Raw genomic sequence first — 27,841 nt, 5'->3', positions numbered from 1 at the left:
ACGAAAACCATAGAAAATGTAATTTCAGTATAATACAGATAATCTAAAAATCAATTCTTGTGTTGCAGCCTCCCACTCTTTGAATCAGTATAGGGATCAACAATAACATTGATAATGGCCGATATCCAAGCCGAAAATGATTCTGAAAAAGCATACTCGAGTTCATTAGCTGTCCCAACAAGATAGCCCTTTCCACCAAAAACTTCAATCAAAGCATAGTAGCTAGCCTACTTTTGGAATAAAGAAAATCAGAGCAGGATCATCTTTGTGAAAAAGTAATAACTAAAATTGTTTTTACAAAAATAATTTTTATATAATTTTTCAAACAAAAGAACCAATTTTTTTCTGCACATAATTTTCTTAAACAAGACATGACAACAGTCCAAAATTTTTTAAGCACATTCATAGATTAAACTATGTCAAATAATATCAACAAGTGAATATCATTGGACCAAATATAATCATGCATGTTTATTTAACAATCAACCATCAAATTAATAATAATACAAGATGCGAAAGCAAACCTGTGAAATTTCAAAAATTCTTTCCACAAGTTGAACAATTAATGTTCTAATAAATTCAAACACTTCAAAAGTTTTTTTTGACTAAGAGATTTGAGGTTTTTAGCATTAAAAAAAATCAATACTAAATCTCTGTACAAATTTGGTACCAATTTGGACGAATTAATTATAATTATTTTAAAATGAAAATAGTAATTCATATATAAGTTGAAAATAAAAAAATAAAAATAAAACTTTTTAGTCATTTTGTAATTTTCTTTGTGGCAAAACTTGATTTGCTGAAAGTATGGAATTTAATGAGTTCATCTTGTTCATATTTAACAGAAATTCTAAAATATCAAGAGCTTGATCAATTGCTTTACTAAGTCTTTGAAGTTCTTCGAGTAATATATTACGAGCAGTTAATAATGCTTTAATAAACAGTTTTTTTTCACATCTAAATAAGGATTGCATAAAATGTTACTTTCGCATGGCTTCAATATCTTCACTAGTGAGGATTTGTGCTGTGTTATTGTCAACCAATTTGCGAGAATATTCTGTTATCTCATACGATTTTGTCACAGCAGGAACTAAATTGATAAAAAAATAATATATAGGGACTTAATTGAAAAAAAAATATAAAGATCTAATTAAAAATTTGGTAAAATTATACGGACCAACAGAATAATTAAACCTTAAAATTATTATTGATTTTAATTTTTTAAATTTACTAAAATATCTTTAATATTAAATATATTTAATATGTTAAAATTATCCTTACTCATTCAAATTAAAAAGTTCATGACTAAACTTAATAAATACATAAAAAAATTTACATATAAATATATTTCAAGATAAATTTAATATAATCATTTTTAGATAAAAATATTTATTTTTATTTTCAAAAATACCCTTAATATTAATTTTTTAAAATTTTTTTTAAAAATTTAAATATAAAACTAATCGAATATTATCATTTTTCTTTTAAATTTACAAAATATACATCTAATAATAAATTTACTAAAATATTATCACAATTAAATTTACTAAAATATTTCTAATAACAAATATTACAACTAAAATTAGCATAAATACTTATCTAAATTTTAAAACATCACGTAATCTATAATTTGTCTCATAATTCATTATTAAACTTATACCATCTCTACCTTTGTAAACACATATGTATTAAAAACAATATCAAATCAAATATACATAACAAAAATCAAGCTTTCCTTCATTTCATTCCTTTCAAAAGTTATACTGTACAACAATATCAAATTTCACTGTGGCATTCCTTCTTCTTGAAAAAAAGCCCTAGAAGAATAAAAAATAGGGACTTTCAGAAAACAATTGAAAAGGAATAGATACAAAAAAATAATTACAATCTCTCACCTCTTCACTCAATTTACACTCCTCACACCAAACTCAAATCAAATCAATAGAAATCAGAAGTATAACTGTGTATGAACACTAAAGTTTTGCTAGGTTACTGAGAATCGCTTTCAATGTGTTGCAGCAAGAATTGGAAATCAGACCTTTGACTGAAGATTGGTGGTGGATCCACTTCCATATCTGATAGTCTGATGTCACTCATAGACCGGGACATCTCCATCATGAATGGTATGCTGAAAAACAATCAATCGACCATGCATATATATGGAGAAAAGCACCCACCAAGTTGAAGCAACAATTTATTTGAGAAATAAAATAAACAGAATTCAAATCACAGAGTTCAGCAAAAATAATAAACAGAATTCAAACTGCAGAGTTCAGCATGTTATTTGAGAAATAAAATAAACAGAATTGAAACCAGTCAAATGGCTGATTATATAATTTACTATGATGGCAATAATAATTTTTAAAGCATATATATCTTACTTTGAGGTTTGGAGTTAATATAGGAAAACTAACACCTTTCACATCTTTTCCAATACATCCTTTGCATCTGCCAATTGAATTTGGTTTCAAAGATGTGAAATCAATTTGTCAGATAACGTGTGTTGAAAAAACATGCAGCCTGAAAAAATTTAAACAATTAACCATATAAAATAACATAAAAATAAATTAAATCGTAGTCATAAAATTTCTTTCCAACACAACCTACCTTTCAGTTGCTAATTTTTTAGTATAAACAATGTCTGCATATTATGGAGGTAAAAGCCAATTGTGGCCATAACAGCATAACTAGCCAAATTCCTGAGATGATATATATATATAAAATACAGCATAGAGCTCTCAGGTCTGCACCGCTAATTCTCCAACTTCTGTAACTCTATGGTTCTAAAATTGTGGCCATCAAGTTTAGTTCACAACGCCATCAAAGACACACATGCACTTTTGTCCTTTCTTTATTTCACTTCATATATCTATCTATAATTCTATATATCTATCTTTCTATCTATGTCAATGTTAATGTTATGGTGGCTTTTCGTATTCATAATATAAACAGTAGAGTAGTCTGTCTCATGCACCCCTTTTTCAATTCACACACCCTTCTCCTTCAACTCTCTTCTCAATGATTTAATTATTTCTTAAGTCTCCTCTTTTTGTCACATGTAATTTCCCTTCCCTGCCCCCATTTTCTTTTTCTTTATCAGTTATGTACATGTGAATCTCAAATCTATCCTCTACTTTGTTTAACATAAATACCAAATAGTCAACAAGCAGAGTTTTAGTGGTAAATGAAAAGCAAATAACAAAGAGCTGACATGAACCTGAAGACGAGCTATTGTTTTGTGATTAGGAACTTTCTCAGAAATGGCTGCTGCTTCTTCTTCAGCACCGAAGTTGAAGCGCACGAATTCCATAGTGGAGAACATGCTGGATGCATTGAGGCAGAGTAGGTACCATATGAAGAGGTGCTTTGCCAATTACTTAGAGAAGAGAAGAAGGATAATGAAACTCCATCACCTGATGGAGGAAATGGAGCACTCATAGATGACAAGACTGAAAGGGACCATGTCTTGGAGGGCAATCTTGGCTTTATATTGAGCCATACACAGGTTATATACAACTGATAGAGTCAAACGCAAGTGATGGATCAGTGACACATCATATTAAAACTAACAACAATAATGGCTCCCCCTTCAATTTTGGAGAACAGCTTAGAGGATTCTAACAGGTACACTATATACTTTTAGTACTTTTTGTTCTTATAACAAGTACAAAAACAGGGCCAAACCAATGTATGTCAGAAAAACTAGTTGGAACTTGTCATAATCAAGAAAGCATGAATCAATAATAATTCCATAATCTAATTGAATCGTAATCCATATATCAATTTGAAAATGAATAATCCGAACAAAAAACGCAAGATTAAACATCTTAATCTGAACAAAACCAAGCCAAAGGAGTATGCAATGCAGGAATTGTTTTAGCTTTTTAACAATCAAATTAATAAATAAGAATGATTTCTACTCTTTGAATAATAATTCTACTCTAATATGCCAGGTTTAAATTTAGACTTGGAATGAAAAATTGAGAACCCATAAAAAAACTCCTTCAATGTTCTTGAAATCTAAATTTGTTGTTGTATTGCATTTCAACAACAGATTGGCAGAGAATTAAAGATAATAATAAAAGAAGGCAGAGAAACGGAACAAAAATTAGCATGTTTTTAAAGAGATTGATTTCAGCCATAAATGAAAACGAAATAGCAATTAGGAACTTTACTACTACTATTATGCTAATATCATAAGTTCCTAAGCTACAACTACTTCATTTCAACCAACATAAAAACCGAACAAGATCCTTAATATGCAACAAGATAAGAAATGAAATTAAATGCTTTGCAAGTTATATAAGAAGATTCTAAATGAGAAAAGAAGTGAAGCCTTAAACAGAGGAGGCAGCAGAGCAGCAAACAAAGGGGAGATGAGGAAGATTGAACAGTCATTCAAACCAAATTAAGCATGTAAAAATATATTTTTGTCAGATTCAAGAAAAGAAACCATAAGCTTAAACTCTTTATTGAGGCAAATTAAGCATGTAAGAATATGTTTTTGTCATATTCAAGCCAAATTAAGCATATAAAAATATGTCACAAGCTTAAACTCTTTATTGAGGCAAATCATCAAACACGTTGTTTGCATGCAACATAATCACAGAGCATATAAGAAATCAAGCAAAATAAAAAATTAACTAATCAAATTAGCAGTTATTGCATAAAATTAGTGTAATGTGATGTAGAAAGCATAAAAAAATCCAAACCTTAACGAGAGATTCGAAAAGAATTCGCAGAGAGAAGCAATGCGAACATGAACTCTAAGAAGAGAAGGAGATCAGTCTTCTGTTTAGGATAATGTTGGCGCCGGCGCAGCTCCAATGACGGTGGCATTGGTGAAGCCTCCACTGATTTGGGGAAAAACTCAAACCTTAACGTGAGATTAGAAGAAAATTCACAGAGTGCGAACATGAATCGGAGAAGAGAAGGAGACAAATCTTCTGTTTAGAGTAACGGCAACGCCGGTGCCGACTCCGGTACCGGTGGCGTTGGTGAAGCTTACTGATTTGGGAGCGAAAAAAGCTCTGCTGGGGTTTCATTCTTAAGAGAAAAATGAAAAAGGTGAAATCTAATATTAAATAATAGAGGTAATTTAGTTTTTTTTTGTTTCATTATTTATATTTCATTTTCATTGGAATTAAAGATAATCAGAAAAAAGATGAAAATTAAATTAGTGATAATTCAATTTCTTAAAATAAAACATATCCAAAAATAATTTTTTAAATCTTGAACCAAATATAAAAATAAGATATTTTCATCTCAAAATTTTTGAGAATATATTTATAGAGAAATTCTCCATATACAAGCATTTTTTTATACAAGTCTTTACAAGTTATTATATTAGCGCGCTTGAACGTTACTGCACGTTCTTCTTCCTCTTCTTCTTCTTCTTCTTTTCTTTCGTTTCTTACTTTCTCTTTCTCCTTCTTCAACCGTTACTGCACAATTTCACTGCACCGTCTTCTTCTTCTTGCTGCACATTCTTCTTCTTCTTCTTTTCTTTCGTTTTTTGCCTTCTCTTTCTCCTTCTTCATTTACGTGCTTTTCTCTTTGTTTTCTTTTTTCGTTATTCTTGATTTCCATTATTTTTTGATATCAAGCTCTGAAATCATTTTTGAAGAAGAAGAAGCAGCAGAATATGAGGAGGAGAAAGAGAAAGAGTTCTGAATTATGCATAAAGTGTCCTTTGGGTGTATTTTCTATAATCGTTTGGGTGTTCTATAATCGTTTGGGTGTATTTTCTATAATCGTTTGGGTGTATTTCTGAAGTTTCATTATTTTCAAAACGATTTCAAAGCTTGATTTCAGAAACCATGAAAATCGAAAAAAAAGAAGTAAAAATACCAGTAATAAACGAGTAAAATAACTAATGAAAAGGCAAAGAGAATAACGAAGAAATATCGTTTGGGTGTATTTTCTATAATCGTTTGGGTGTATTTTCTATAATCGTTTGGGTGTATTTATGAAGTTCCATTATCTTCAAAACGATTTCAAAGTTGATTTCAGAAACCATGAAAATAAAAAAAACGAAGCAAGAATACCAGTAATAAATGCAAATAAAACAACTAATGAAAAGGCAAAGAGAATAACGAAGAAATACATGGAGGAGGAGGAAGAAGAAGAAGAAGGAGAAGAAGAGGAAGAGGAAGAGGAAGAGGAAGAGGAGTTGTTCATAATCCACAGTGAGTGAAGAAGAAGAAGAAGAAGAAGAAGAGGAAGAGGAAGAGGAAGAGAAAGATGAGTTGTTCATAATCCACGGTGAGTGAAGAAGAAGAGGAAGAGGAAGAGGAAGAGGAAGATGAGTTTTTCATAATTCACGGTGAGTGAAGAAGAAGAAGAAGAAAGAAGAAGAGGAAGAGGAAGAGGAAGAGGAAGAGGAGTCGTTCATAATTCACGGTGAGTGTAGCGCTTTGGAAACTAAATAACGCATTAAAAGACTTTAATGTGTAGCAACTTGTAAAACTTGTAAGTCAAAAAGACTTGTATGTGTAGCAAGCCTCATATTTATATTCCCTTCAACCACACGCCCCTTAAAACGTATTGTCCAAAAAAATATGTCTTTAGAAGTGGTACGCACCTAATAGATCTTGTTAAGGGAATTAGACAGAGAATGAATATTTTCTCATAATATTCATTTAAAGAAATTAAGTCTTAATTAATAGTTAAGACCCCATGTCTCATAATATATGAAGACTTCATCGGTTAATCACTTCATATACTTACAGAAATATAGACTTAAATATTAAACTTATTCACTCGTCCGTTTAAGCAAGTGTCGGGAGTTTAAACCCCGCCTTGTGCATGCAGCAACCCATTAGTCAAAGATAGATCCTTAAATGGAACTCAGATCTGCGGCGGATTAGTCCTTAACCTATCGCGTTGGGAAATACCATTTGGGTAAACAAAAAAAAAATTCAACTTATTTTGATAAAAGAATATCGAGAATTAATAGAAAATGTCAAGCATCAGAATCATTACTCATTAATGCATATAATTATTATTATTAAGACATGCATGACTGGAGTTGTATCTTTGTATGCATTAATGAGTAATAATTCTTTAAACTGTGTTGCCAATTCGAATTCAGTTGTACAGGTCTTCCATGCCTTGGATCCAAATGTTAATCGCACAAGTAAAATTTAAACATTAATAATATATAACAGGAAAATAAAGAGCTAAAACAAGGTATGGCAAGCAGTAAAGTTAACTAGAAGACAGCACATGAACCATTCCAATGTATTCTCACCATTCCAATGTATTCTTACCTTCAGATTTAATCAATAAAAATGATAGATTAATGGACATGTTAATACCTACTAATGCACGAGTCCAAATAATGTCTATTGTGTATGTGTAAATAACATTTATTTTTTATAAGAAATGTGGCTAAAGTCCAAGAAAACTACACAGAAATAACTCTAGATGAAGTACCAATGACGTCTGCCATGATATAAGAAGAAATAGCAAAAGGTAAACTAAAGAAAAAGTGGCATGCTAATATGACTCTCTGCCGCCAGTTGATCAGCACAAGTGTTTGCTTCCCTGAATTCATGATGAATTTCCCAAGCGGCAAACCTGTGACATCTGGAATTAATCGCAGTAACAAGAGATTTAGCAGAATGAAAATCAGCAGTATTCCCCAGACAGAGCTTTGCATCAACCTTTAAATCCACCTATACTTAGGTTAAGAATACTAAGGTTGATAACCAAATCCAATCCAAGAAGAATTCTCCATAGTGATTGAGTAACAGAGAAAGTACCCAAATTAGCACTGAAACATGCCAAAAACTTACCATCAAGATCCCTTATGATACCACCGCAAGCCGCAATTCCTTCTTTTGTGACTGAGCCATTAGTATTTAATTTGAAGAATGGCGAGGCAAAGGGCATTCATCTGATTTGTTTCTCAGAAAAGGAACCAACTCTACTCCTGGATAAAAAAAGCTCGGATTGTTCAAAATGGTAGTGTAAAGCTGTTAAACAAATAGAATCTCCTTGCAGAGAGTGGTCACTGGTCAACCTCAAAGATGAACTTGTTCTGCCGAAACTAGAGGGTATTCATTGTGCAAAGATCAGGGGCCAAGGAACACCTTGGTGGTGGGATTGAGCCGAAAGATTTTCCAGGAGCCATGAGTAAAGAGGCTTACTGAAAGAAGTATCCATATTCAATGAATTATCTATGCTCTTCCATGTCTCGTACGCGACTTTACAATCTCTGAGGACATGGAGCACAGATTCATGATAAAGACCACAAAATACAGCAAAGATCATCCGGTGCCATTCTTCTTCGAAAACGAAGCTCATTTGTGAAAAGAGCATTGTTTGCTACTAGCCAACAAAATGCACGAAGTCGCTGTGGAGCTTGCAATTTCCAGACCTTTGTGAAAAGCGAAGCTGCAGAGTTATCTTCAGCCTCTAGATAAATCGAACAAGCTGACTTAATGGTAAAGGAACCATTATATGAGTGTAACCAAGCAACTTGGTCCTCTCCCATACCACTCTCCAGTGGTTTAATTACAGTCAAGATAGAAACCCAATCTTCTTCTAGAAAATTATCAAGGAGATTAAAATTCCAGCTTGAGCCGGACACATATTCCACCACTTTGTCCTCCATCCGATTTTCTATAAGAAATTCAGGGATAAGATCAGCTAGTCTTTGCACAGCAGGTATCCAATGGTCAGTCCACATGTTCACCTGAGTTCCCGCACTCAGTCTCCAAATGAGATTTTGCTCAAAAGTTGTCCAAACCTGACAGATACCTTTCCATACATTAGAACAAGATTGATGCTTGTTAATGATCGGAATTTGAACACTAAGTAGTAAGTACTCCTAATTACTATTTTTAATTAGTAATCACAATCTTACATAGTTAAGCTAATGATAATAGTCTAGCTGCATCTCCCATATTCAATTCAGAACCCAGAGTGTCACACCTTTTGCATACTATATACTATATAGCTCTTTATAACAAGGAAAACATGATATTACCAGATCTTGCTTTGTGAGAAGGGAATAAAAGCTTCAACAATTCATCATGATAGCGGGAGACAAAGGGGAGCCTTCAAGGAACGGTTGAGTTGTCTCCCTGTGACCTCAAGGTGACAGTTTCAAGCCGTGAAAACAATCACTGATATAATTATCAGGTTACACCGAGTACATTAGACACTTTCGGTGGGGATGCTTGTGTACTGGATTGCCCATAATGACAATGGGAGTACTTGTAGTAGGTCAAAGGGACACACCTTTAACATGAAGATCACCCCATATAATATGGATTGAATTCCCCCCCGGCACTTCACAATTCTAGAAAGGACATGACCTCAAACCTTTTATAGGGTCTTCAGAAGCTATAGCAGTAATGCTCATGCTTTGATAGAATTTTCAAGTATGTTAGTCACAAATTTCTGACCTCAACTAAACTGTGTGCTGGTAGTTTTCTTAATCCCACCTCATTAACCATATCTCTTACCTTCTCTGCATCTCTCCACCTTCCCACTGCAGCATAAAGTTTGGCCAACAATACATAATTTCCAGTGTTTTCAGGCTCGAGCTCGAAAGCCCACCTTGCAGCTACCTCTCCCAGTTCAACATTCTCATGAACCACACAAGCACCAAGTAGTGCACCCCAAGCAGCGTGGTTAGGTGTTATAGGCATTGTTCTAATAAGGCTATATGCATCATTGAGTCGACCAGCACGACCAAGAAGATCAATTATGCAAGTATAATGATCAACATTGGGAATAGCATGATGTTGTTTAAGAATAAACTTGAACAAAGACAAACCCTCATCAACCAAACCTGCATGGCTGCAAGCATGCAGAACAGAGGTGAAAGTAACTTGATTCGGTTTCACTCCAGACTGTACCATTTGATTGAAAAGTGAAACAGCCATTTCACCATGCCCGTGTTTTCCATATGCAGAAATTATTCCACTCCAAATGATAATATCCTTTTCTGTCATAGGAATTATATTAAAAACCTGGTGAGCATATCCTAAACTACCACACTTCGAGTATATATCGACTAGAATACTTGCTACTTCAAGCCTGGAAAGAAATCCCAACTTTACAAGGTAACAATGCATGTTCATTGCCTGTTGTAGGTCGGCAAGAATAGCATATGCAGGAAGCACACTATTAAAGGTTACATTGTCAGGTTGTATGTCATTCGCTAACATTTGTTTAAAAAGTTCTATTGCTTCTCTTGCAAGGCCATTCTGTATGAACCCAGATAGAACCGCATTCCACACGGGTGTTCTCTTTTTAGAGGTTTTCATGAACAGTTTATAGCTTAGATTGCCACAGGCACATTTCGCATACATGTCAATCAAGGATGTTTCCACATGAACCTCTGAATCAAGCCAATGCTTTATCGCCCATGCGTGTAAGCACTTGCCATGTTTCAAAGAAGCCAAACTGCCACAGGCTGATAGTAGAGAAGTAATAGTTACTGAATTTGGTTTCACTCCTTCGCACTGCATCATCGGACAAACAACCAAAGCACTTCTTGCATCGCCACTAATCATGTATCCATTTATCAAAGTTGTCCATGCCACCACATCCTTCTCCTTGATCCCATTCACTAATTTCCATGCCTCTTTCATATGACCACACTTAAAATACATGTCCAGCAATGCATTTCTGACTGTCATATTTTCCAAGAAACCCTTTTCCTTAACTAACAAATGAACCTCTTTCCCAAGCTTCACATTTTTCAAAAGCCCACAAGCTGGCAGTACTGAAACCACACTTGCACAATCAGGCTCTACACCCACATCCATCATTCTATTATACATTCTCGATGCTAACTCAGCACAATTATTCCGAAAGTACCCGTTAATCATTGTATTCCAAGACACCACAGTTTGTTGCTGCATCAAGTCAAAAACCAGCTGGGCCGCCTCTTTCTCCCCAGCATTCATATACATCGCCAGCAAAGAGTTCTGGACAAATGTGTCCGAATCAAACCCGACCCTCAATGTCCGACCATGAACTCCAACACCCATATCAAACAAGGACAAATCACTACAACCCTTGATGACTATTGGGTATGTGAAATTGTCAGGCGCAACATGGTCCGAATCAAGCATTTCGGCAAACAAGTTAAGAGCATTGTGGGGTCTTCCAATTTGAACATACATCCTCATCATGGTGTTCCAGGAGAACAAGCTCCGTCGGGGCAAATTATCAAACAGGTGGGATGCATAGGAAGCATGGCTGCATTGGGCGTAGCTTGTGGAAAGCATTGAGCAAAAATCAGAAGAGGAGAGAAGGCCAAGGGTGAGGATGAAGGCATGAAGCTTTTTGGTCTCAGAAAGTGAGTGAGATGCTGAATATCTTCGCAATAGCAATTCACACTTCGCTACAAGGCTCCCAAAGCTCTTGTCTTTATTTGAAACCTTAATTGCCCTATTCATTTGTTCTATTTCAAAACGCCTACAGAAAGGTAGAAAAGCCTTGCCTTTGGTATTTCTGAATGAAATGAAGATAGTTGCGACGAATCTTGGTCATTTTGGCACTGTGGCAAATACCAGCAACAATGCAACCTTGGATGGAAATGGTGGCGGTGGATGGGAATTTCTTGTTAATGTAAGTTCCTAGAGACGTGCAGAAAAACCATACTTGTCAGAGCCATAGCAGAAACTCACATCTAGGATGAAAATGGCTTAAGTAAATCAAACAAACACAAGGGAAACTACAAGTGGACTAACCCCTATGATTTTTAATGACAATTGAAATCTCTATGTACAATTTTAGCATGAATTGCATCATGATCAGAGAACATAGGAAGAGACCATCTTAATGAATATTAATTTATAATGGTTACAAAGACAAGCATAAATAAGCAAGACCATGCTATAGTGATGATTCACATACTCCACAGCTAAACTTAAAGGATAATCTATTATGTATTAATGCTATGCCTAATAATGACACTGTAATATCCAGAGCCACTTCCATTGCAGCGTTCAAACACCACGTCATGTATAAACAAGGGATTCAATAGCAAGATAAAAAAGTATTAAAGCTCAAAAGTTTAATGAAGATAATAGTTAATAGTTAACGTAAACAAAGGGGGGGAGGTGAAACCTTGAATAGCATCTCTAGGAGTCTTAAATCCAAAACTAATAGCTTTACAGGCCTCTGTCCCACCCACAATTTCTTCGAACTGCATCATAGAGATTCCAATATGCTCATTAGCCATTAGTCAGTACATTACGAAGACAAAGTTTTCAATCCAAAATAAATAACGAACACATGATGGAGATAGAGCTGAAAAGGGGGTGGCTCGACCTTGCGTGGTGCAAGTAGCAGCAAGAAAGAGATGCACGAATTTTAATAACAAAATAGCAAATATTCATGCAATAAGAGTAAGTTACATTCATCAGCTATAGATTCCTCCTTCATTTATCTCGAAGTTAATTATAAACCATAAGATGATTCATGCATTTCATTTCATGGAAAGGGAAAATTCTTCAATTTCTCACACAATTTTTAATGGTCTTTGTGTTTTTTGTTTTGGGTAAATATTATGAATTGCGTCCTTTTAGAAGATTTAACATAATCTTTATACCATCTTTTACTTTATAGCCATTATTATTCCTTTCACTTCTCAATAACGTATCAATATAAAACAAATTGATAGAAACATGTTTGATTTAGTTTACAAGAGGAAAAGTAAGTAGTCTAATTGCTGGTTTTTAGTTGTTTTAGCTCCTACTTCCTAGTTGCTGTGAATTAGTATCTTCTTGTTTCCTTTGAGCTGCACTAGCAAGCATAAGGGCAATAGTTCTTAGTCCTAGCTGCTGCCTATAAATACTAGTTGATTAGTTAGTTTTAGTTTTGTGAATTTTCTGTTAAAACTGTTAGAACTGGAGAGGAAGAACACCCTCCATAGTTGGTAGTTCCAACCGTGTATTCCAATAAGGGAATTGTGATTTGCAATCCCTAGTTCATCAATAAAGCCTACTGTTTCTGCCGCTCCCTGAACCTATCACAAATACGTACCAACAAAATATAATACATCTTGGTAATGGTATTTTGGGTATACAATTAAATCAGCAGTCAGATTTGTCCTCGGAGAAAATAAATCTCAATGAATTCAGTTAGTGCTACATCTGCTTCTTATTAAGTGTCTGTTTTCACTTTCTCATTAACAATTTAAATGTATTTAAATATATATTTAATTATGTATTGATATGTCAACAGAATTAACTTTTCAACACTCATCTCATGAATGGTCATTCAAAAAACTGGGTATAGATCATATATATCTTCTGACTATGTAACCAACTATCCGGAAACATACACAGGCTAAGTTCTTGTAATGTCAGGGGTGTGGTAAAAGATTAAGATGATTATAATTTGTAAATAAGACAGAAGCATAGGTTGTTACCCAAGTGAACTTGAATCTCTCCAAGAATCCAAATTCCATTTATCTTTGAATCCCTTTCCTAATTTCATAGAGTACATTAAAAACAAATGGACCGGTTCATAATTAATATTACATGATATTGGTTAGCATAAACATACTAATATTAGAGCAAATCAAGAATACCAACTGTGCAGTTGCTAGCATAAAAGTATATAATCAAGGCTCAAGCATTAACATATTTTTAAAAATCAGAACAATTTAAAATTAATAAATCAGGATTGGGACAAATAAAAAATATCTACTTTTTTTAAAATAAGTTATTTTAGTTAACATTTGTTTCAGATTTTCAATTAAAGTAAAAAAAAATTAAAATCAAGAGTGGTTATGCTGGTTTACCTGCAGGTGCTATTTCAGACGGCGGCGGCCACATGAGGAAGAGCCGAAGAGGTGAACACAGACAGGTCAGCAACGTGAGGAACGTGGAGAATGGTGAGAGGAGAGTTGGCGGCTGATGATGAAGTATGATAGAGGAAGAAAGGAAGGCGGCGGCTCTGGCGCCTGGTTGTCGCCGGTGATGGCGAACTGCCAGGGGGTAGAGGAACTGAGGCTCTGACTGTGAGGCAGACACGCAGAGGTGCTGATGTTGCTGGATTCTTCATTTGTTTGGGACTTTCTTTGGAGTTTTCTTGTCGTGGGTTGGGCCTGGCAGACCGACCCGATCCGAAAGAAACCCGGGTGCAACACTAAATTCAAAACAGAAATTCCAAAACACTCCCTATCATCGGTTAAGCTATCGGACCGCAGAGGATCTCTCCTTCCAGCGAGGTTCCGACTAGGTTCCGCAAGCGCTCCGAGTGCTACGTCGTGTGTGCCGTCGGCGAGTTTGTTTGAGATGATTCTTGGTACTGTGATACCACCGGCGCAACGCAGCGTTGTTGCGCAATCTTTTCTCCCGGGAGCTTCCTCACGGCCGAATCGACTCTCAGTTTGGACTAGCGTTTTGTGGATTGGATATGCGTTAAATCAAGTTCTGGTTGCTAATTTATTAGTTTATTTATTTAATGAGTTCCAAAAACTTAAATACCATGTTATAATACTATTCATCCCAAAAATTTCAATCAATAAAAAAAGAAAATACTAATGATGTTTCCTTATTTAATTGGTTGAATAGTAGATTAACGGAAAAAATATTTTATAATAAAATAATAAATAAAATATAAATAAACATACTAAAATCTAATTATAGTCTAGTATAAACATAACTATTGAAATAGATAAATAGTCATATTTAATTGGATAGAATAAAGAACAAAGATACAAGAGAGAGTGCGTTAAAGTAGTCCCTATTATGAGAAAGATGATAGAATTGCATTTCAGGTGGTTTGAACATGATAAGAAGACTGACAGAGTATCTATTTAGGAGGGTGAATGAGATGAAAGATGGACAAGAAGTAAAAGGCAGAAAAAGACCTAGAAAAACTATTAATAAAGTAGTCAAACAAGATCTACATGTAAACAGTCTCTCTGTAGACACGATACATGATAGAGTTTAACGGCATGGTTTGATTCATATAGTCAATTCCATCTAGTGGGACAAGACTTTGTTGTTGTTGTATAAACTTTAAAATATCATCCAAATTAAAAATACTATATAAACCACAATGTTATGATCTCATTCAAAATACAAACTCAAAAGTCAAATAACAAAAAAAACTAAACATAAAATACCAACATTTAAGTTTGTCATCAATAATCAAAATCCGCCATAATTTACTACAGATTTACTTCGTTGAAATCATCACCTTTATTTTCACTACTTGCGAGCTTGTCTTGTTTTTTGCTTCAACAGCATGTTCTTGTAGCATTTGGAACACAGTATCATGGTGGCAGCCCTTCTAAAGAAACCACAATTATTAATGCAAAGTATGGGACGTTCAGCAGCCTGGCATCTTGTCTCGTCGTGAGACTCCACTCTTTTACGACCACATGCAAACGTAGCACCTCAACCTCTTCAAAAAAAATAATCAAAGAGAAGCATATTTTCTTAATAAAGACTAATAACTGTTAGTAAATTGTTACCGCATGTAAGACTCCGAATTTCAGAAACTAAATATTATTATTTAATGATTTATTTTATTTATTTGAGAATATATTTTTAAAAAATTTTATACTAATTGAGTACTTTTTTATTATTGATTTTGAAAACTTTAATGATAAAAAAAAAATAAAGATCATTTTATATGCTTTAATTTAAATAATTTAAATTTAAATTTTATTTTATAATTAAAAAAAAATTAATTTGATTATATCTAATTATTGAATTAGATTATTTATTTAAAAATAATCTTGTAAGTTGATAATTAAATAGTATTTTTATAAATATTAATGTTGGACTAAAATTAGTTTTCAATTATTCTATTACCATAATTTTATTAAAATTACTAAACTACTAAAAATCTCCAATTTCATACACAAAACCCTAATTTCCAAACCAAAACCCTAATTTTATCCTAAATTTAACACTAACATAACTACCTCACCTTTCTCACCCTCCCCAAACACACACACAACATCACATACCCACACAAAGCAGAGGAGAGAAGAGAAAGAGAGGGGAAGCGTTGGCGACATTTTCTGTCGTTGAGAATCATACACATTGCATTGACCACCTATAAGAAGAAAATTTATTAAACATATGGGTATAAAAATTTTTAGAAAAATCATTAATGTTAATGTAATAGGTAAAGAATTTACCGTGTTTTCTACATCTTCTCTGGACATTAGAGACATGAATTGGCTTCTAATCCCTTCCAAATGCGCTTCATGGTCCAACAAGAATATGGTGTCATATTTAATGGTAGTATCTTTGAAAACTTTTAACTGTGTCATCCAATGATAATATTTCTCCCTCAACTGCTATGTGATTTCTTTTTTCTTTCTCTGGAGTCTTATACCCTTCAGGGATGGTCAAGCTCGGCTCAGCACTGATTTCCTTAGCAGATTTTAATGCTGCTATCACCCCAACATCCATTACCGCGTCTGCCAACATTTCAAGTTGTGTTACCATTGGTTGAGAGGTCGGGAGACTTATGCCAAGGCTGAAGGAAGGTGCATCATCTTTCCAATATCGAGAACAGGAAAAACTGTAAGATGACAGAAGAAAGTTTTAACTAATAATTGAAAAATATTATGATATAGCATCAAAATTAATAAAAAGGATCTTAATTAAAACTTACACATTCAGGGGAGGTTCTTGCTCCGTCTGTCTTGCGAAAGATTCTTCACGGGCCTGGTGTTCGAGTTCCGGAAGGCAGTTGTAACTAACAAAAATGAACCTCAAATAAACTATGTAATGAACTAAAATTACCCAGATTTGAACAAGCAGTAAAACTTACACATCGAGAAGTGCTTCTTGTTCCGATTGTTTTGTTGGAGCATCTTTGCAGGATTGCTGTTGTGGTTTCGGAGGGATGTTGCATCAAACAGGAAAGAGTTCAATAATGACCCAAAATTAATATCTATACCATTAAAACTAATAAAAAAAATTTTAAGCAGAACTTACTCATTAACAGAAGCTTCTTCTACTTGACTTTTCGAAGGAACATAGTTAAAGGTATTTTGATCTTTTATTATCTCTTCCACAAGAGAACTTGAAAGAGACATCGCAATAGGAACTCTAAGGAAGGTAAACAAAAAAGAAGTTAATGTTAAATGATTAGAGTAGGAACTAAAAAACCGAAAGCTGCACATTGAAAAACTTACATATCCAGAGGTTGAAAGCAAGGGTGGGCTTGGTTTGGATTTTTAAAAATCCAAACTAGATCCACTTCAGAACTAGTTTTGTGGTTCATGAAACCAAACCGAAATTGGATTGAAGAGAGAAACCAATTCTAAACTAGTTTGAAAAAACAAAAATCGGTTTTAAATTGATTTTAGAATTTAAATCCGGTTTTACTTACAAACCGATTTTAAATCTGGTTTTTTAATATCCAAATCTAAAATCCATTTTTTCTAAATCCAGTTTTAGAACCAGTTTTTTCAACCAAAAATTCAGTTTTAAAACTAGTTTTTAAAAATCCAATTTTCAAACTAGATTTTTTAACAAAAATTTCACTTTTAAAACCAGCTTTTAGAAATTCAATTTTCAAACCATAAATTTTTTAAAAGTAAAATTAATACTAAAGTCATTTTAAAGTGTATAGGTTCATTACAACTAGAATTTGATTTTTTATAAATCTAATAACAATAGCTAATCTGTAAAATATTTAATCATTTTTAAAATATCAAAAGGATACCACAAAAAAATCTCTCTAAAACAACAACCACAAAATATCAAAAGATGCCAAGTTGTCAACAAAATCATCAAACAACCATAACCTTTGAGAAAAATATATATGCAAATAACAAAATATACCTTTATCATTTTAAAACAAATCTTTGAATAAAAGTATTAAACCAAATAAGAATAATAAGCTTACCTAGTCATCATCAAGATTATCATTTGATGTCGCCATAGAACAAGCACCATCATTAGAGAAAAATATATCTGCCAAGGGAATTAAATTAATTATCAAGTCTATATTCAACAACTTTTATTTGGTAACTAATACCTAAATTCTAAAATAGAAAGACGACAAAAACAAAAATAAAATAAAATGAGAAGAAATATGAACAAAATTCTATATCTTGATTAATTTGTCAACTTCATCATCATCTAAAGCAGAGAAAAGATCTTCCTTAAACCAATCTCCTGTGCAAACTAAGGCCTCTACCATTCTAGGTGTTAAGAAACTGCGATATGGATCGAGGACTCTTCCTCCAGTACTAAATGCAGACTCCAAAGCTACCATAGAAACAGGTATGGTCAATACCTCACGAGCCATATTTCCAACAATTGAAAATTGGGTTGAGTTGACCTTCCACCAGTTTAGTATATCGAACTTATGGGAGTATGGCTCGCATTCTTCTTGTAAATATCTATCAAGTTCAGAACTTATATTAGTTCTACGACCGGTTGCTTGCAGAAAAAAGCACATGCCATGAACATCGGTATTAATGTTGTTGGCTTGAACATCTTGCGTATCAGCTTCACTTGCTTCCTCAGAACTTTGGTATTGCTGATAAAGTAACTTTATGCACTTGGATAACTTTGACTTCAATTCGCCTCCTTTTTCTTCTCCAACTAAGTAATCCAATAAATAATTGACATACTCAATATTTTGCATTGAATTAAGACGATAGCAATTAATAACAACATATTCACCGAATTAGGATTGCCCTAATACTTCTCATACTTAACCTTCATCCTTTCTGCCATTGACATAGTACTAAAATTAGCAGAATGACAAGAATGATGAATAAATCGTCCAATTGCAAATACTTCCTTCATATACATATCACTGGTAACATATAAGGTACCAGAAACACGTATAGTGGCATCACTGAACACTCGCAAAAATGGTACAATGGACTTAGCATACTCCTAGTCTGAATCACAAGGAACACCTCTCCCTTTTCCTCCATTCATCTCTCCTATATAGGTATTATCTTTCAAAGCAAGTAACTCAAATACTTTGCGATGCTTCAAAGCTACCTCTAACATTTGATAGGTAGAGTTCTGATGCGGTATTTTATAACCACACTACTAACCGGCAAGTGCACCGAGTCGTACCAAGTAATACCTTACGTGAGTAAGGATCGATCCCACGAGGATTGATGGATTAAGCAACAATAGTATTTGATAGGCTTAGTTAGGCAAGCAGAAAAGGGTTTTGAGATATCCAAAAGGTTTAAATTCGAACTCAGAATATAAAAAGGATAGACAAATAAATAAGTTGGGAATAAAATATGGAGAAAACTGTTAAGGTTTCAGAGTTATCTATTTTTCTGGATTTATTTTTCTTACTAACTATTTTAATTATGTAGGATTTAATTTATGGCAAACTATATGTGACTAGACCCTAATTCCTTAGACCTTTCTAGTCTCCTCTAAAATTCATTAACTGCCAATTCCTTGGTCAATTAATTCCAATTAGAAGTTACATGATCAAATTTCAGTTTATATGCCACAAAAACTCTAATTACCCAAAAATAAAAGGATTATATGTCACGTATCCCGTTAAATCCAGATAATTAAAATTTAGGAGAATATGTTTTCAAGCTATTGTTCAAGTAAAGAGCTTTTCCAAGTTTTACAAGAACTCAAATAGAAAGAGGGTCATACTTCCGTTCCACCAAAATTCATAAAATAAAGAGCGAAAACAATTCTTAAATTATAAATTCATGCATAAATTAAAATAGAAAAAGCAATAAAATCAATCCATACAAATAGACAGAGCTCCTAACCTTAACAATGGAGGATTAGTTGCTCATGGAATGTGTGATGTAAATTTGTATAGAATTCCCTAATGGAATCCCCCTAATGTAATCTACCTAATAGAAGAGAAATCTTCCCTTTTTATAACTAATCCTAATTAATTTAAAATCTAGTATTTAAAATTAAGATAATATCTTTTCCTATTTTAAAATCAATTTTGAATTTAAATCAGAATTAACTAACTACTCCGCATCTTGTAACGTGGGGACCACTTGGCTTCACTGGATCCGCGCCTAACTTGGGTGCTAAAATGGGGCCCAAAAATCACCCCTCAGCGTTTTCTGCATTTTCTGCACGTGGCGCATGTCACGCGTACGCGTCGATGGTCTTTTCTGCGAATCACGCGGACGCGTCGGTCACGCGTACGCATTGGTCAGCAATTCTTCAAATCACGCGTATGCGTCAGTCACGCACACGCGTCGCCATGGAAAGCTCCAAATCACGCGTACGCGTCAGTCACGTGTACGCGTCGCTCCTCGTTGCTATCTCCTTTAATTTTTGAGCTGCAGAAACTCCATCAAATCCAGTCGAGTGCTACCTAAAATAAACAAAATTGGAAAAGACTCAAAATAGCATCCATATTGGCTAAAATATAATTAATTTGTTATTAAACTCAACAAATAAGATGCAAATTCACTAGGAAAAGATAGAAAAGATGCTCACGCATCAAGTTCCACCTAGTTTCAACATCCATGCAAGACAAGCCTTTATATTGAATTTTTTCTAGTTCAACACACTTTTGAAACCTACTAACTCCAGATGGGGAAGATCAAACATATTTTACTGCACTACGAATCCTCAAGACTGATTCATCAATCTCTTTCAATCCTTCTTTTACAATTAAGTTTACAATATGTGCACAACACCTCATATGAATAAATTTACCATTTAAAATAAGGTTTTTTTTAGAAATAAAAAAATTATATTTTTTCAAAAGCTATTTTTGAATTTTAATTCCACAAATACGATTTTTTTTTATAAAGCAAGTTCGCCGCACCCTCGGCGAACTCTATAAAAATTATAGAGTTCGCCTATCCACTCGGCGAACTCCCTTTAACTTTTTTCAAATCCGTGTTTTTAATCAAATTTAATCCATTATCGTTATCTCCAAATATTATATAGATTTACAAAGAGTATATAGGAGTACACAAAACTACACAGACAACAACCATGGCTTCTTCAAGAATTTTTTAAATTATAAATTAAAAAAATAAACCATATTTAACAATGACAACCATTATCAGCGTCTCCAGAAATACATAAATACACCGGAATAAGGCATATTTAACTAGGATTTTTTTTTAATTATAAGTCGTATTTTATTTTGAAATTTTTTTTCAAAATAAAATACGACTTATAATTAAAAAATCCTTGTTAAATATGGCTTATTTAAGTGTTTCTGGAGACGATTAAAATCATCAACCAAGATTAAAAGCAGAAGATTAAAAACACATCAAATTTATTTTTTGATTCCAATGAACCTCAACTAAACCTAGAAATGAATCGAAATTACCTGGTATTGGTCGGTGCATTTACAAACGGTGTCGAGCTCGTCTGAGTTTGTAACAGAGGTTCGCTGCCCAAATTTGCAGTCGGCAGACTAAGAAAAAAATAAATATTATTTTGTAAATCCAGAGAAATTACATGAGTTTAGGAAAAAGTTAGCAAACAAAGAAAAAGAACTTATATAAAAAAATGAATCTTACGTCTGCGATAAATCATTTCAGTAGTCCCGTCCTCTACTTGTTCACTTTTGAAAATTCATACAATAAGTATCAATGAACCTCAAATGAAAGTATCAATGAACCGAAATAATCATTTTAGAAACTTACTCCTTTTCAGATTCAGTTTTTCTTTCGAAATCCGTTAGAACAAGCTTCCTTATTTTGGTTTTTTTTTGCCACCCTTTGTATTTGTTTTCTTTTCTTTGGCGGCATTTTCTCGATTTTTTCTTCTTCTTTGCAACATATACAAAAGGTTTTGTTAAAATAACAACATAAAACTTTAAATAAATTGATAATATGTGGTAAAATAGAGTAAAGCATCAAGAAAAATACATCGAATATATACCGTAGACAAATATCAGAGCTGTAATTAACTTCACAAGCACATAGGAATAATTTTCAGCAAATATAAGAAAAACTATATCAAATGAACATCAAATAAAGGTATCAATGAACCAAAAATAATCATTTCCAAATCTTACTGGTCTCCATATTCAATTTTGCTTTCAAAATCATTAGAACAAGCTTCCTTATTTCGGTTTATTTTTTCACCACCCTTTGTGGTTGTTTTCTTTCCTTCGATGGCGTTTTCTCAATTTCATCTTCTTCTTCTCTGCAACACATACAAAAAGTTTTGTTAAAATAGCAAGATAAAACTTTATATAAACAGATAGTTTTCAACAAGCGATCGTGAAAGTATACTCAGATTAAAAAAAATTGTTTTCTTCCAGGACGAATCCAAAATGACATTTTTTTCTTTCTTCTCCTTTTTCTTCTTTTTTCCCCTTCAGAAAAACTGTTTTCTTTCCCACTTTCTTTTCTTCTGTCTCTCTCCCCCTTAATTCTGCTCTGTACACAAGTCCCCAAAATACAAAGTTATTTAGTTAGCACAGTATTTTAGAAGCATCTGAACCAAAGTTTCATGAAAATTTTGTTTAATTTACCATTGTATCAGTTGTTTCCATATAAATCTGATCGAGCAGCTTCCTCCGTATCCAGTAGACCACCCAAGGTTGCCCGGGAGTGTCATCTGCTTTCAGTCGAGAGAAATTCGATTCATGAAAATATATTATCATCAAAATGAATACGCAGCCATCAACAGAAAGATTTTTTTCCTTCTCTCTAGTCTTTGATCCCCTTCCTCTGGAAGCTCAGCACATAAGTTGACCAATCCCATTGTAGGAGGTTGTCCACATTAAGGGTAGGCAGTTTATGGATCGAGGAAGCCATGCTTACTGTCGTCGGCAGCAAGAAGCATGATAAACCACTATTTTATGGTTTATCTTATGCTCAATTGAGTGGTTTTTATCAACTCTTTACTCACTTATTCATACAATTCGCATGTTTTACATTTTCTTTCCTGATTTTGTGCTATGATTGAAAACATGCTTCTTTGGCCTTAAGTTTCCTATGTTTAATCCTCTCTTATTACCATTAGATACCTTGATATGTGTGTTAAGTGATTTCAGGGATTACAGGGCAGGAATGGTTTAGAGGATGGAAAGGAAGCATGCAAAAGTGGAAGGAATACAAGAAGTTGAAGGAACTGCAAAGCTGTCCAGCCTGACCTCTTCACACTCAAATGGTTATAACTTTTGCTACAGAAGTTCAAATGACGCGATTCCAGTTGCGTTGAAAAGCTAACGTCCGAGGCTTCGATTTGATATATAATATGCCATAGTGGCCCTGACGCTAGGTGACGCGACCGCGTGCTCCATGCGGCCGCGTCGCAGTGACGAAAAACCAGCGTGGCAGATTTATTCTCCAGCGATTTCTGGGCTGTTTTCGACCCAGTTTTTGGCCCAAAAAAACTCAGATTAGAGGCTATAAAGTAGAGGAATTGCATCCATTCAGAGAATACTATCATAATCCATAATTTTAGTTTTAGATGTAGTTTTTAGAGAGAGATGTTCTCTCCTCTCTCTTAGGATTAGGATTTTTAGAAATTAGGAATTTATCTCATCTTCACATCAGGTTCAATATTTCTTTATTTTGACTTCTCTTCTACTTTGAGATACTTTAATACTTTTATTTATATTTTATTTATATTGCCCAATTGGCTTATGAATACCTTCCATGTTAGATTTTACTGCTTTGAATGAATTGAAGTGTTTTCAGATTTATGATATATTTATGATTTTAGTTCAACTTTTTACATTCTTGGCTTTGGTTAAGAAATTAGTAACACAGGAGTTATCAGATTCAACATAATTGATAATTGTTATTTATGCTAATTGAATTGAACTTCAATAGTCCCAATCTGTTCTTAGGAATTAACTAGGATTCGAAGATCTAATTAATTAGTCACTTGACTTTCCTTTGCTTTAGTAAAGGTCAACTAAGTGGAATTAAGATTCAATTGTCATCATTGTTGATAAGGATAACTAGACTAGGACTTCCAATCTCTCATACCTTGCCAAGAGTTTATTTTACTGTCATTTATTTATTTTACTTGTCATTCATCATAATTGTTCCTCATTCTTAAAACCCCCAATTTACAAACTCATAGCCAATAATAAGAACATACCTCCCTGCAATTACTTGAGAAGACGACCCGAGGTTTAAATACTCGGTTATCAATTTTAAAAGGGGTTTGTTACTTGTGACAACCAAAACGTTTGTACGAAGGGATTTCTGTTGGTTTCGAATCTATATCTACAACGCGACTATTTTTATAAAATTCTATACTAGCAAAAATCCTAACGTCAAAATGGCGCCGTTGCTGGGGAATAGCAAACGTGTGTCATGTTATTGATTATTATAAATATTTTTCTTTTACTCGTTTATTTGTTTCTCCTTTTCCCCCCTTATTTCTGATAACTACTATGAATTCTCACCCCTCTCGCTTTGAGTTTAGTTCTAACTTTGTTGAAGGAAATAGAAGTTATTGCAGGAATATGCATCAAGGTCAGACCAATCAAGGATGGATGGAGTCAAGAGGATCTAATCAACCCTTTAGGCAACAACACCCTCCAAGATATCATGGACAACGACCATTCTACAATGCATACCCAGCTGAAAGATATGGTGGACAACCTTGTAACTACCAACAAGCCCCACCCCGTGCCTATAGACCATCCTCTCAACATAACCTCGAACCACCACACTCACAAGCTTCTTTTCACCTTTTGCCACCATACGATCCTTATCCGCCCCAACACAAATCCAATTACTCCCAAGAACCACCACTCCCCCATACACCATACCCATATCCATCAAAGCCAGAATCACAGGTTCGCCTTGAAGAATCAATGAAATAATTTACTGTAACCCTTCATCAACTGGAGCAAGCAATAGTGGAGGAGTTAAAGCAATTATCTTCCAAACGTTCAGCCCCTCAACAGACCCCCATGGCTTTATGTGGAGAATCCAATGAAGAACGCAGTACAAAGAAGACGCTAGAAGCTCCAGTGAACAGCATAGAGCATAACTTCGTACTAGAACAAGTGGAGGAAGTTGTCATTGTAGAAGAAGAAGATTTGGTTGAAGATTCAGGAGATGCCGAACCGCCACTTGAATCCAGAGCTGTGGAGAACTCTGTCAAGGATGTTACAATTGACGCTGAGGAGGATTTTGCACCGCCTCCACTGCAAATATCTTATGAAGAACTGAACGGAATAACCCAGGACACATGCTTCCTTGATGATGATGATCACGAGTCCTGTTCTCTTAGTGACGACCTTGCATCTGCAAGTGATTTCTCTGAGACAGAAGAATCTTCTCTGAGTGAACATGAAGATGATGCTGAGGTAGATTTTTCTCAATCTTCAATATATGACTCAAGCGATAATGAGGGAGAAATTGAAGACTCTGATCAAGATATAGTTGAAGTGGAAGAATTCACAGAAGATTATAAGGGAGTAGAACTTATAGAACCACTGGAAACACCTATCCCAAGGCCATTACCGCCCAACACAAATTACAAGTGGGTAACACCTTTGCCTTTTATCTTTACTTTTCCACTTGAATATGGTTTACTTGAAACAGATGGTCAGCTTAGAGCTCTCTGCGGTTTTAAGAGGAAAAGGGATATGACTCGCACTCAACGCTGGTATGAAAGATTCAGTAAGGGTTCGCACTTCAACTTGAGGTGCAAGAATTGGTGTCAAGCTCAATTTAAAGGATCTCGGAAGCCGTTTGGTCACTACAGTGAGAATTCGGATTACTCATTGATGAGCGGATAATTTATACGCTTTTTGGCATTGTTTTTAGTATGTTTTTAGTATGTTTTAGTTAGTTTTTATTATATTTTTATTAGTTTTTAGTTAAAATTCACTTTTCTGGACTTTACTATAAGTTTATGTGTTTTTCTGTGATTTCAGGTATTTTCTGGCTGAAACTGAGGGACCTGAGCAAAAATCTGATTCAGAGGCTGAAAAGGACTGTAGATGCTGTTGGATTCTGACCTCCCTGCACTCGAAGTGGATTTTCTGGAGCTACAGAGACCCAATTGGCGCGCTCTCAACTGCGTTGGAAAGTAGACATCCTAGGCTTTCCAGCAATGTATAATAGTTCATACTTTGCTCGAGATTTTATGGCCCAAACCGGCGTTCCAAATCAGCTTAAAACTGCCCGGCGTTAAACGCCGGAACTGGCACAAAAGCTGGCGTTTTACTCCAAGAGAAGTCTCTACACGAAAATGCTTCAATGCTTAGCCCAAGCACACACCAAGTGGGCCCGAAAGTGGATTTTTATGTAATTTACTCATCTTTGTAAACCCTAGGCTACTAGTTCTCTACAAATAGGACCTTTTGCTATTGTATTCTCATCTTTAGATCTTTGAATCTTTTGATCACGTTTTGGGGGCTGACCATTCGGCCATGCCTAGACCTTGTTCTTATGTATTTTCAACGGTGGAGTTTCTACACACCATAGATTAAGGTGTGGAGCTCTGCTGTACCTTGAGTATTAATGCAATTACTACTGTTCTTCTATTCAATTCAGCTCATTCTTGTTCTAAGATATTCATTCGCACCCAAGAACATGATGAATGTGATGATTATGTGACACTCATCATCATTCTCACTTATGAACGAGTGCCTGACAACCACTTCTGTTCTACAAGCAAACAAGGCTTGAATGTTTATCTCTTGGATCCCTTAATCGGAATCTTCGTGGTATAAGCTAGAACTGATGGCGGCTTTACTTTTCTTTCTCCACATAATTTTCGAAAAACCAAAAAAAATTGCAAAATCATAAAAACCAAAAATATTTCTTGTTTGAGTCTAGTGTCTCATTTTAAGTTTGGTGTCAATTGCATGTTTCTGTTCTTCTTGCATTTTTCATGTGTTTTCAGTGATCTTCAAGTTATTCTTGATGATTTACTTGCTCTGACCTTTAAATTCTCTTGTCTTGAATGTTTTGTTGTTTCTCATATGCATTCTCATTTTGTTAGTGTCAGTAGTATACAAACTTCCAAGTTTGGTGTCTTGCATGCATTGTCTATTTAATTTTAGTTGCATTTTGATTATTCCTCATTACTAAAAATCCAAAAAAAATTTTAATCTGTGTCTTTTCAAGTCAATAATATAGAGAATTGAAGATTCAGAACATACAGCAGAGGAATTACACAGAAAAAGCTGGGCGTTCAAAACGCCCAGTGAGGAAGGCAAACTGGCGTTTAAACGCCAGCCAGGGTGCCTGGCTGGGCGTTTAACTCCCAAAAGGAGTGAGTTTTGGGCGTTAAACGCCAGATTGTATACCATTCTGGGCGTTTAACGCCATGATGGCACAAGAGGGAAGATTTTGTTTTCAAAATCAATTTTTTTTAAGTTTCCATAATTTTTCAAAATCAAATCTTTTTCAAATCATATCTTTTCAATCATATATTTTCAAAATCAATTTCTTTCCATTTTCAAAAATACTTGCTAACAATTAATGATTTTTGATTCAACATTTCAAGTATGGTGCCTTTTCTGTTGAGAAAGGTTTAATCTTTGAATCATATCTTTTCTTGTTAGCCAAGTCATTAATTTTGAAAATCAAATCTCTTTAAATTGTTTTTCAATCATATCTTTTCAATTATATCTTTTTAAAACTATATCTTTTCAATCATATCTTCTTAATCACATCTTTTTCAAAATAGTTTTCAATCATATCTTTTTTATTTCTAATTTCAAAATCTTTTTCAAAAATCACTTAATTTCTTTCCCACTCTTAGTTTTCGAAAATCATCAATCAATTTTCAAAATTCTTTTTCAAAATCTTTTAACTTATTTTCGAAAATTCTTCCCCTCTTCTCACATCCTACTTCTTCTACCCTCTCCTTCTTCTTTTCCTCTGACACCTCAAGGAATCTCTATACTGTGACATAGAGGATTCCATATTTTCTTGTTCTCTTCTCTTTCATATGAGCAGGAG

The 27,841-nt window shown here is 34.2% G+C and overlaps 1 protein-coding gene and 1 long non-coding RNA gene across 9 annotated transcripts; both read right to left on the bottom strand.

The window, feature by feature from the left end:
* Positions 1–1,632: 1,632 nt before the first annotated feature.
* Positions 1,633–5,053, bottom strand: LOC107469629 (uncharacterized). 3 transcript variants are annotated; one of them, XR_008003816.1, is made up of 4 exons: positions 4,713–5,053; positions 3,218–3,516; positions 2,039–2,520; positions 1,633–1,817 (listed from the first exon to the last, which is right to left on the bottom strand). It is a non-coding gene; the product is annotated as an uncharacterized LOC107469629 (long non-coding RNA). The 3 variants fall into 3 exon arrangements; XR_008003815.1 differs by having other exon boundaries at positions 1,633–2,128; positions 2,382–2,520; XR_001588213.3 differs by having other exon boundaries at positions 1,633–2,520.
* Positions 5,054–7,206: 2,153 nt separating this feature from the next.
* LOC107469620 (pentatricopeptide repeat-containing protein At5g39350) lies at positions 7,207–14,138 on the bottom strand. Of its 6 annotated transcripts, none has more exons than XR_008003921.1 (5): positions 13,778–14,138; positions 12,097–12,175; positions 8,996–11,603; positions 7,800–8,755; positions 7,213–7,581 (listed from the first exon to the last, which is right to left on the bottom strand). XR_008003921.1 is itself a non-coding variant. In XM_052255215.1 (3 exons), exon 3 carries the CDS (start codon positions 11,421–11,423, stop codon positions 9,402–9,404), a length of 2,022 nt encoding a protein of 673 aa, XP_052111175.1. In that variant the 5' UTR covers positions 11,424–11,603; positions 12,097–12,175; positions 13,778–14,138; the 3' UTR covers positions 7,207–9,401. The 6 variants fall into 6 exon arrangements, 1 of the variants encoding a protein (XP_052111175.1); XR_008003920.1 differs by having other exon boundaries at positions 7,214–7,590; XR_008003918.1 differs by adding an exon at positions 13,403–13,460 and having other exon boundaries at positions 7,215–8,755.
* Between the last annotated feature and the right edge of the window lie 13,703 nt (positions 14,139–27,841).

Source organism: Arachis duranensis, chromosome 10 (assembly GCF_000817695.3).
Source record: "Arachis duranensis cultivar V14167 chromosome 10, aradu.V14167.gnm2.J7QH, whole genome shotgun sequence".
Classification (NCBI taxonomy): Eukaryota; Viridiplantae; Streptophyta; class Magnoliopsida; order Fabales; family Fabaceae; genus Arachis; species Arachis duranensis.
This window is presented reverse-complemented; position numbering and strand designations above follow the sequence as displayed.

Excerpts from the sequence above, each read along its gene's own strand:
- LOC107469620 (XM_052255215.1), bottom strand. The coding sequence starts at position 11,423 with ATGAATAGGGCAATTAAGGTTTCAAATAAAGACAAGAGCTTTGGGAGC.